At 57.0% G+C, this 10,339-nt stretch overlaps 1 protein-coding gene across 1 annotated transcript; it reads left to right on the forward strand.

Annotated features, from left to right (window-relative positions):
• The first annotated feature begins 6,644 nt into the window (after nt 1-6,644).
• Nucleotides 6,645-8,271, forward strand: Cebpb (CCAAT enhancer binding protein beta). The gene has a single exon (XM_021155447.2). It carries the CDS (start codon nt 6,836-6,838, stop codon nt 7,724-7,726), a length of 891 nt encoding a protein of 296 aa, XP_021011106.1. The 5' UTR covers nt 6,645-6,835; the 3' UTR covers nt 7,727-8,271.
• The last annotated feature ends 2,068 nt before the right edge of the window (nt 8,272-10,339 follow it).

The following is a 10,339-nucleotide window of genomic DNA, read 5'->3' on the forward strand; positions in this document are numbered from 1 at the left end:
AGCTCTTGGGGACATGGAGGAAGAGAGGGTTGCAGTCATAGACGTGTCGCTTACCCATCCATCAGCCCTGTAGGCCACCTTAGCTGAGGGCTGCACTCAGGGATGAAGAAGCCACTTTGTAGATTTCCCAGTGGGCACCTGGCCGCACCACACCCACATTCCCAGCCCCATGGGAGCCTAGAGGGGTAAAATGGTGTGCTTTTTCTTGTTATTCCCCAACCATTGAAATAAGGGTTTACTCTGTTGTCTAGGCTGGCCCCAAACTCATTATGTAGCTGAGGCTGGCACCCTTTTCTGTCTCAGTCTGCTGAGCACTGGGATTGAGCACTCAGGCAATGAGCTAGGCTAAAATAGAGGTTCAGTGGGGTTTGGTACGAACTGTCTGGCCCCGGTCTACACGGCTCCAACTTTCTTTCTTCTTTCCTTTCTTCCTTTCTTTTCTTTCTTTCTTCCTTCCTTCCTTCCTTTCTTTCTTTCTTCCTTCCTTTCTTTTTTTTTGAAAAAAATTTTATTTATTATTATATGTAAGTACACTGTAGCTGTCTCCAGATGCACCCGAAGAGGGTGTCAGATCTCATTATGGATGGTTGTGAGCCACCATGTGGTTGCTGGGATTAGAACTTAGGGCCTTCGGAAGAGCAGTCGGTGCTCTTAACCACTGAGCTATCTCTCCAGCCCCAGCTCCAACTTTCTAATGTCTCTCATTTAAAGCAGGAGCCTCCCCCCTCCCACAAAACTACAGCAGGTTTCCACCTTAGTGTTTTTTTCTTCAACTAACATGAGATCATAGAGAGGCTCAGTGGATAAGTGTGACGGTTTGTATGTGCTTGACTCAGGGAGTGGCACTACATGGAGGTGTGACCCTGTTGGAGTAGGTATGTCACTGTGGGTATGGGCTTAAAGACCCTCATCCTAGCTGCCTAGAAGCCAGTCAGTATTCTGCTAGCAGCCTTCAGATGAAGACGTAGAACTCTCAGCTCCTCCAGCCCCATGCCTGCCTGGATGCTGCCGTGCTCCCGCTCTGATGATAACGGACTGAACCTCTAAACCTATAAGCCAGCCCCCATTAAATGTTGCCGTTTATAAGAGCTGCCTCGGTCATGGTGTCTGTGCACAGCAGTGAAACCCTAACTAGGGTGTTCAGAGTAGTGGCTGCTTTTTCAGAGGACCTAGTTCGATTCCCAGCACCTGTATGGTGACTCACAACTATCTGTAACTCTAGCTGCAAGGAATTTGACGCCCTCTTCTGACCTCTGCAGACGCCAGGCATGCAGGCAAGCATGTAGGCAAAACACCCACACCACGCACTAAAACAAAACAAAAACGGAACACTAGAATGTACAGATGACTCTAGACCATTGCTACTCAGTACAGTGGTCACCAGCAGAGAACTTAAATATTAAACTTCAAGCCAAGTGTGGTGGCTTGAACTGGGATCCATGTCTCCTGCGTAGTGCCACCATCCCTGTCCTGACGCAGTTCTTTTCATCTAAAGCACTCGCTGGAGAATGAGTGAGCCCCGGTCCCTATGTCATAGCAAGTTTGCAGCCCAGTGGAGGCAAAGGGGGTCAAGGCTACCCTGGGCCACATGGGACTGTCTCAAAAACAAACAAGAATGCCGTAGAAATGTTCTCGGTGGTACAAGCCAGGTCCCTGGGAGCCACACGTGGCTGCTGTGACACAGGGAGAGGCTGTTCCAGGCATACCAGAAAGTTCTGTCGGACAGCACTGCCCCACTCCTCCCCCACAAAGCCACCTCATTCTTGTACATTCTCTGCAGGGACCACACCCCTGTGACGTCACTAGCGCTGGTGCGTGTCCACCTGTCTCTGAGTCTTTGCAAATGAACTGGTATTTCTAGGCCAGAGATAGCAAAAGATTTTATTTATTTATTTATTTATTGAGTCAGGATTTCACTATTATAGGCCAGGTTGGTCTTGAACTCAGAGAGTTCTGGTGTTCAAGATGTGTGCCACCATGTGCTGAAACCTTGAACTTGAGCCTTCTGTGACCACCTCCTGGGATCACAGGCCCGAGTCACCATGCCCAGTATTTGTGCAGTTACTGAATGAGGTCATCTCTCTCTCTCATGCTTTGCAAAGAGGCTGCAAACTTGCTATGACATAGGCACCGGGGCTCACTCATTCTCCAGTGAGTGCTTTAGAAGAAAAGAACTGCGTCAGGACAGGGATGGTGGCACAGGAAGATATGGACGCTACGCAGGAGACATGGACCTCAGATGATCTCAGAAGACCCTGGAGGGAGGTGAGAGGCAGTCTGGGCTCTGTGACAAGATGGCTTCCTCATGGAACACTGTATTTGCGTACTATCGAATCCAGTGGAGGGATGCGCTCTCTCTCTCTCTCTCTCTCTCTCTCTCTCTCTCACACACACACACACACACATTTTGTCTTTTGACCAGGGTCTCACTGTGTAGTAGCTAAGGCTGGCCTTGAAAACCCAAAGCAATCCCCCTGCCTCAGCTACAAAAAGCCACTAAGAGGAACAAGATTCTCCCAGCAACAGACAAAGGAGCTCGACCTTTGTGTAGTCATTCACCAAACCTTTTCTGGCCACGGATTTGGACCCCAGAGACACAGCAGGTCACTGTGCTCACTGTGTCAGGGAATCATGATGGTCTCTTCTCCAGTAGAGTCCTGGTCAGGTCCTCCCTGACTCCTGAATGTCTCTCCCTCCCTGGCCTGTGCCACAGACCACATCCCACAGGGAACCAGAGGGGTCCCCTTAGAGGGTCTATCCTGTCTCCTGTCCCTCGTTACAGCTGGTTGTGTTATGTCCTCGATGGTCAGCAAGGCTGTTGGTGATATGGCCTCTAACAGAGCACTGCAGGGGCGCAGCCTTTGTCTGGGCTCACTGCTTGGTACAGACCTACAGGCTGTGCCTCTTCCCACTCCCATCTGCAACGCTCGATATTCAGACCCCCACCTCCACCCCCGAGCAGCGACCCAGTGTCTTCCCTATGTCCTGTGTCTCTAGCATCTGAACCAGTTAAAAAAGTTTGATGAACGGCTATACGAAGGCTGAGAGCCTCTTCCCATCCCGTGGACAGCTGTACCTCTTGTGGCATGCTCATGTCCCACAGTGCCAGGCTCTACTACTCAAAAAGATACTCAAGTCACTCCTGCAGTCCCAGGCCCTGCCACGAGATGGCAGCATGCACACAGGCAAGTTTCACAGACAGCTGGTATGCGGAGGAGGCCCATCTCGGACTGAAGACTGTTGATCACACTGGGGAAACTGAGGCCTGAGAGAGGAGGCCTGGCGGCTTCCCTCTCTGCTTATTTCCCTTAGCTGGGAACGAAACCAAGTGCTCTACCCCCCAGCAAAGCTCAGGCGTGGCACACAGGCTCTGGGAGAAGTTGTGAGCCACTGAGGGCTGTCCTCAACAGCCTGCTGAGTAGCATTTCTAAGGCTTTGCCACCTTAAGCCCTGTGTGGGGCTGCCGGGAGGTGAGTCACCCCTACCTGTCAGGAGAAGGCCAACAGGGCCCAGAGACAGGACATCCCACATCCCTATGCTATATGCTGAAGGGTCACAGAAATGGCTGGAGCACCCTTGTAAGGAGGGTCCCCAGCACTTCTCACCACCTGCTGTCCCATCTGTACTGAGTCACAGCTGCTGCTTGCAGGCTGGGGGTGAGGGTGGGGAGGAGGGGGCTCAGCTTCAGCTTCAGCCTCCTCCTCCTCCTGCAGATGGGCTAAGTCCTCCCACAACAGAGTGTATACAACCCATACTGGAAATGCCTTAGCAACCATCACAGCCACACCAGAGAGGCCAGTTCAGGGACCCAAGTTCAGAGGAAGAACTGGAAATTGGAAGCGCGGTGTGAAGTCTCTGGTTTTTACACATTAGGAATGAATTCACTTAAAGGGACAGCTGGGGTCTGGTAGCACAGGCCTGTGATTCCAGCTGCTCTGGAGGTTGAAGTAGGAGGATCAAGGCCAGCCTGGGCAACTTATCAACACCCTGCCTCAAAAGAATATAAAAGAGGGCTGGGGTGTAGCTCGCTGGCAGAGCTGTGGCCAGCGTGGGCAAGGCCGGGGTCTCCCGACTACAGCACTGTCACAAGGAAAGAAAAGAAAAGAAGAGAAAAGAAGAGAAAAGAAAAAGAAGAGAAAAGAGAAGAGAAGAGAAAAGAAAAGAAAAAAGAAAAGAAAAGAGGCACACCAGGCACACCGCAATAGTTCTAAGCTAACCCATTCTGGGTTGGTCTGGCCACACCAGAGACCTTTGCAGCCCAGGTTCCTCCAAACATGAGGTTGGGACAGGGAGCAGGGAAGGAGCTGGATCTGGATAGGGCTGTGCCAGCTGCTTGGGCCTGGTGGGGCCTCAGAGCCCTGAGGGAGGGCTGGCAGCCACAGCGAGGTGACAGGCATGGCCTATTGAGCAAGGAACCTGGGGAGAACAAGGATCCTTTGGCCTCCCCGTGGGACAGCTGGGTCAGCTGTGGGTGGGTGAGCCTGGCAGGGAGGCTGCCATGGGGCCAGCTAGCCCAATCTGGAGGCCAGAGCACCATGCTCTGTGATGAGGTGGAGTCTGGTCTCCAGGGCCTGAGTCACCCCTTGAGTCCCCGTGTGACCCAAGTCACCTTTCTCTAGACTCAAGTTTACTGTTAGAGCTGATTACAACCCCAAGGCTTGGGAGACTTTCTCCACCGCCATTGCTTCAGTGTGACGACCCTGAGCTGACTCTTAGATCTCCGGTCTCCTAACCTGTGAACACAAACAGTACGGCTCACCTCCCACAAATTACAAGTATAAAATATGGCTCAGAGACAGCGGAGGGCCGGCTAAGGTCACACAGCAGATGCTTGCAGTACTGAATAACCCTCCCCAGGTCTTGCTGTGTCTCCCCCAGAACCCTGAAATGTTGGGAGGAAGCTAAGGCACAGAGCCAGTTTGCCCCAAGGCCACACCCAGCCAAAACAACTCGAGTAAAGAGAGAAGTCGGGCCATTGAGATGGCTCAGTGGTTTAAAGGTGGTTACTACCAAGCCTGAAGACCTGAGTTCAATACCCAGGACCCATCTGACAGGAGAGACCTGTGACAGTCAGCGAACCCCAAGTTCTGACCTTCACATGCAAGTTGTAGTGCACAGTAGATAGATAGACAGACAGACAGACAGACAGACAGATATATCCCTCCCTGGAGGGGCTGACATGGCGGGGTGGGCAGCAGGGACAGAAGGAAGACAGGCCAGGTGAGATGGGCTTTCAGGTCAGGAGTGTTGGGGGCTGGGGACCCAGGACGGGGCTCCTGGAGCAGGGTTGAGGGAACAGTTAGTGTGCTCACTCGCTGCCTTTCTGGAGCCCAGTCTGAGGGGAAACTGAGGGAAAGAATACGTGCGTGAATGGTGACCTACAGGAGGGGAAGAATAGTCACCAGTGTTGGAGAAGGGAGGGCCCGTTAGTGAAGCCCCAACGTCCCACTTTACAGCCAGGCCTGGCTGGGTGGCCCTGGGGATGTCACCACGCCTCTCTGGGCCCTGATCCCTTCCTGGCCCAGAGGCTGCTGGGAAGGCCAGAAAGCCGCAGGCAGGCAGGCAGGGCTAGCGTCTTACCCTTTCCCTCCCTGCCCCCCACCCCCAAGGGCACAGGGAGATGTCATTTCTCCAGCTCTTGGGGGCGGAGGTCACCCCAGCTCAGCAGATAACACCGAAGGTTGAGCAACACCCCGCCAGCTTGCCGGGGCCAGGGCTGGGGTCAATGGGTCGGGGGTCAGCCCCAGGCAGGTTGGCAGCTCCTGCTTGAGTGGCCCACCTAGGATTGGCAGAAGGGTGGGCCTCAAGAGTTGCCCTGGACGCCCTCAGAAGGGTCTCACCGGAGAGAGGCTGGTGGTCCCAGCCCATTCAAGTGCACGGGGTGGAGGGGTTGCCTCCCCAGCTTGCAGGGTGACCGCTGGGTCCTTATGGCTGGAGTGGGGTCTACCATGCTTCCACCGCAATCACCTGAGAAGTCTGCAGCCTCTGGGCAGGGCTGTGCAGGTCTTAGGAAGGCATCGTACTTCTCGGGGGTCCGTTTGTCTCTGATGACACCACTACTAACAATACCAACACTGTCCACGGAGGAAACTCAGAAGCAAAGTGACTCACCCAGACACAGTGTGGCAGAACCCCCACCCCTGCCACCTTCACGGAGAGGCGCAGGGAGTGGCGTAGGCAGGTGCGGTAGGCGGGCCATACATAGGGTGGAGGGCCGGGATCCAGGACAGCGAGCATCCCTGGGGTGGGCGTGCACCCGGTGGAGAGTTCTGCTTCCCAGGAGTTGGGGGTCCCAGAGGTGTGGGCAGCACCTGGGTGGGAGGACATGCACCCCATGAAAGGCTGCTTCCAGGGAATTGGGGCCCGGGGACAGCGGGCCAGGATCCGGGGGTTGGGGTCGTGTAGCTGGAGGAACGATCTGTTTCCTAAGAGTTGGGGGTCCGGGACAGCGGACCAGAGCCGGGACGAGCCACCGCGTCCTCCAGCAGGGGGCGGGCGGCGGCCGCGCTCCTCCGTGTTCCCGAGGGGCGGGAAGGGGGCGGGCTGGCGTCACCCGCGTCCGTGGCCATCGCGGGGCTGGCGGGACGCCCGGGCCACCGCTCAGCCTCCCGCGCGAGGACCCCCGCCGCGCCCCACTCCCCGCCGCGCCCTCTCGCGCTCCCGCGGCCGGGCAATGACGCGCACCGACCGGGTGGCGGGGCGACGGGAGGGGCCCCAGCGTGACGCAGCCCGTTGCCCAGGCGCCGCCTTATAAACCTCCCGCTCGGCCGCCGCCGCGCCGAGTCCGAGCCGCGCACGGGACCGGGACGCAGCGGAGCCCGCGGGCCCCGCGTTCATGCACCGCCTGCTGGCCTGGGACGCAGCATGCCTCCCGCCGCCGCCCGCCGCCTTTAGACCCATGGAAGTGGCCAACTTCTACTACGAGCCCGACTGCCTGGCCTACGGGGCCAAGGCGGCCCGCGCCGCGCCGCGCGCCCCCGCCGCCGAGCCGGCCATCGGCGAGCACGAGCGCGCCATCGACTTCAGCCCCTACCTGGAGCCGCTCGCGCCCGCCGCGGACTTCGCCGCGCCCGCGCCCGCGCACCACGACTTCCTCTCCGACCTCTTCGCCGACGACTACGGCGCCAAGCCGAGCAAGAAGCCGGCCGACTACGGTTACGTGAGCCTCGGCCGCGCGGGCGCCAAGGCCGCGCCGCCCGCCTGCTTCCCGCCGCCGCCTCCCGCCGCGCTCAAGGCGGAGCCGGGCTTCGAACCCGCGGACTGCAAGCGCGCGGACGACGCGCCGGCCATGGCGGCCGGTTTCCCGTTCGCCCTGCGCGCCTACCTGGGCTACCAGGCGACGCCGAGCGGCAGCAGCGGCAGCCTGTCCACGTCGTCGTCGTCCAGCCCGCCCGGCACGCCGAGCCCCGCCGACGCCAAGGCCGCGCCCGCCGCCTGCTTCGCGGGGCCGCCGGCCGCGCCCGCCAAGGCCAAGGCCAAGAAGACGGTGGACAAGCTGAGCGACGAGTACAAGATGCGGCGCGAGCGCAACAACATCGCGGTGCGCAAGAGCCGCGACAAGGCCAAGATGCGCAACCTGGAGACGCAGCACAAGGTGCTGGAGCTGACGGCGGAGAACGAGCGGCTGCAGAAGAAGGTGGAGCAGCTGTCGCGAGAGCTCAGCACCCTGCGGAACTTGTTCAAGCAGCTGCCCGAGCCGCTGCTGGCCTCGGCGGGCCACTGCTAGCGCGGCGCGGGTGGCGTGGGGGGCGCCGCGGCCACCCTGGGCACCGTGCGCCCTGCCCCGCGCGCTCCGGCCCCGCGCGCGCGCCCGGACCACCGTGCGTGCCCCGCGCGCACCTGCACCTGCACCGAGGGGACACCGCGGGCACCGCGCGCACGCACCTGCACCGCGCACCGGGTTTCGGGACTTGATGCAATCCGGATCAAACGTGGCTGAGCGCGTGTGGACACGGGACTGACGCAACACACGTGTAACTGTCAGCCGGGCCCTGAGTAATCACTTAAAGATGTTCCTGCGGGGTTGTTGCTGTTGATGTTTTTGGTTTTGTTTTTGTTTTTTGTTTTTTGTTTTTGGTCTTATTATTTTTTTTGTATTATATAAAAAAGTTCTATTTCTATGAGAAAAGAGGCGTATGTATATTTTGAGAACCTTTTCCGTTTCGAGCATTAAAGTGAAGACATTTTAATAAACTTTTTTGGAGAATGTTTAAAAGCCTTTTGGGGGCAGTAGTTGGCTTTTGAAAAAAAAATTTTTTTCTTCTCTCCCGACTTTGGATTTATGCGAGATTTTGTTTTTGTGTTTCTGGTGTGTAGGGGGCTGCGGGTTATTTTTGGGTTGTGTGTGGCGGTGGGTGGGGGTGTCGCATCTGGGTTTTTCTCTTCCCGTGGCAGATGGGGTGTCAGCCCCTCCCCCCAGGAGAGGGGGCAGAGTGCCAGGTCAGGAATTCAGGGTGACTCAGCACCCACGGGTGCTGGGGGACTTGCTAGAAACCCTGCTTGGGACAGGCCGCCCTCTGGGCTTGGTTTGAGTGTCAGACTTGTGTTGAGGACTAGACTTTCTGTAGGAAAGGCTAGTCCAGACAGCTGGGTCAGGGCAGGTGAGTACTGTGTTTGGTGGTGTAGGGGAGCCCGCTCGCCTGTTTGGTGTCTATGTCCCTGTGTAGCTGGAAGAGAGATTGGGCCGAGAGGAGGGTGAAGGGAACAGTTCCTACTCTGCTTTCCCTTTCTCACTAGTTTTTCTGCCCAGAGGGGACTTAGGAGCCTCTCTTACTGAGCTCAGGGTGGCTGAACCAGGACTTGAATGCAGGGCCAACACTCAGATTTGCCGGGGCAGCTCTGCTGCAGCCGGGCCGCATTAGTGAGAGTTCAGGGTGTCCAAGGAGTAGTGGATGTGCTGTGTCCCGCCATGCCTGGCACGCCAGAACTGTTACATAAGCGTTTGTTCTTGTTATTATTTTTGATGGGAGGCTTCTGGCATTTGGCTGTGTGAGTGTGGAGGCCAGCGTTCTGCAAGCCCTGGGCCTGCCTGCATCTCCTTCGTGCCTCATGGAAGGTAGGCACTACTGTGCCTTTTGCTTTATGGATTTGGATAGCTTGTGGCTCTCAGGTCCCGATGAACACCCCACTGTGAGGCATTCTGGGTAAAGGGTAACAGAGCAGTTTGCCAAAGGCCTAAGGGAGCCTGGGATTTTAGGGGTGACCAGTGACTCTGGTTGGTGAATAGGGAATCTGTTTTCTTCCCTTACTCTTTGGGAACTTGGAGTGTTGAGCCTGGTGACCTGTCTCCCACTGTCACAGGGTGAGGACTGAGGCTCTCTCCGCCTGCTCAATGCTAAGGTGGCTCGAAGCCTGTACAGACCCTCAGACACTTGGCTTCCATTCAGCTTCCTTCTAGGCCTAGACAGATGGACAGACACTTGACCCGGTGGGCCCAGGAGCCAAGGTCAGTGAAACCTCATGGTCCAGTGTCTTGGTGGCTTCTGTCTACACCGAGTGACTGTTGGTCAGTTCCACTGCTCCAAGACTTAGAAGCCAAGCCTAGGCTGGACCTGGGAGATGGGGAGGCTCGATCTTTCCAAGGATGGGAAGCGTTAATGCACCTCAGCAGCCAGTCTGGCCGGGCATCCATTTCTCAGCATAAGTAACTTGGAAGTCACAGAAGTGCCACTCCCACTGGACTTCCATCTCCAGCAAGTTTGGGGTGGGTTTGTAGTCCCTGTCCCTATCCTCCACCCTTCATTTCCTGGCTCCAAGATCAGGTAGCCCTCCCCCAAGTCGAGTGGCAGTACAGACTGGAAGGGATATGAACCCAGGCCCATCTGATAACTGCAGGATCAGAAAGAGCAGGAGTAGGTCAAAGGTCAAAGGCTTTGACTGCCATGAGTGTGGCCCACTGTAGCAGAGGCCACTGATGGGGTGACACACCCCATGGATCAGATCACCGGGCTGCCAGGGACCAGCTGGACCACAAGCTTGGAGACAGAGCAGAGAGACAGGGAGAGGACAGCAGCCTGAAGGGTAATTGTGGGGTGAGGATGGTCTCTCCAGGACCTTGTCACAGGTGGGCTGCCAGGGCAGGTCAGCCAGATTGCCCGAAGTCCCACTGGGTGGTTGTCACTGCTGAGACTTGCTAGGAGGAGGGGCAAACAGAGCCCTCCCCACGCCTGCTCCGGACGGGCGCCTTCACAAAATGTACTCTCTCGTCTTACTGTCTAACGCAGCCACCCACAACCTGGTGACTCTACCCAGGAGAAAAGTGGGTGTAGGAAAGGGAAGCTGGAGGCCGCGCTCACTGTGGTGATCAGCTCAGCTTTGGCCGGAGCTTCTGCTACAGGGT

The sequence above is a fragment of the Mus caroli genome, chromosome 2, assembly GCF_900094665.2.
Source record: "Mus caroli chromosome 2, CAROLI_EIJ_v1.1, whole genome shotgun sequence".
In the NCBI taxonomy this organism is placed as follows: Eukaryota; Metazoa; Chordata; class Mammalia; order Rodentia; family Muridae; genus Mus; species Mus caroli.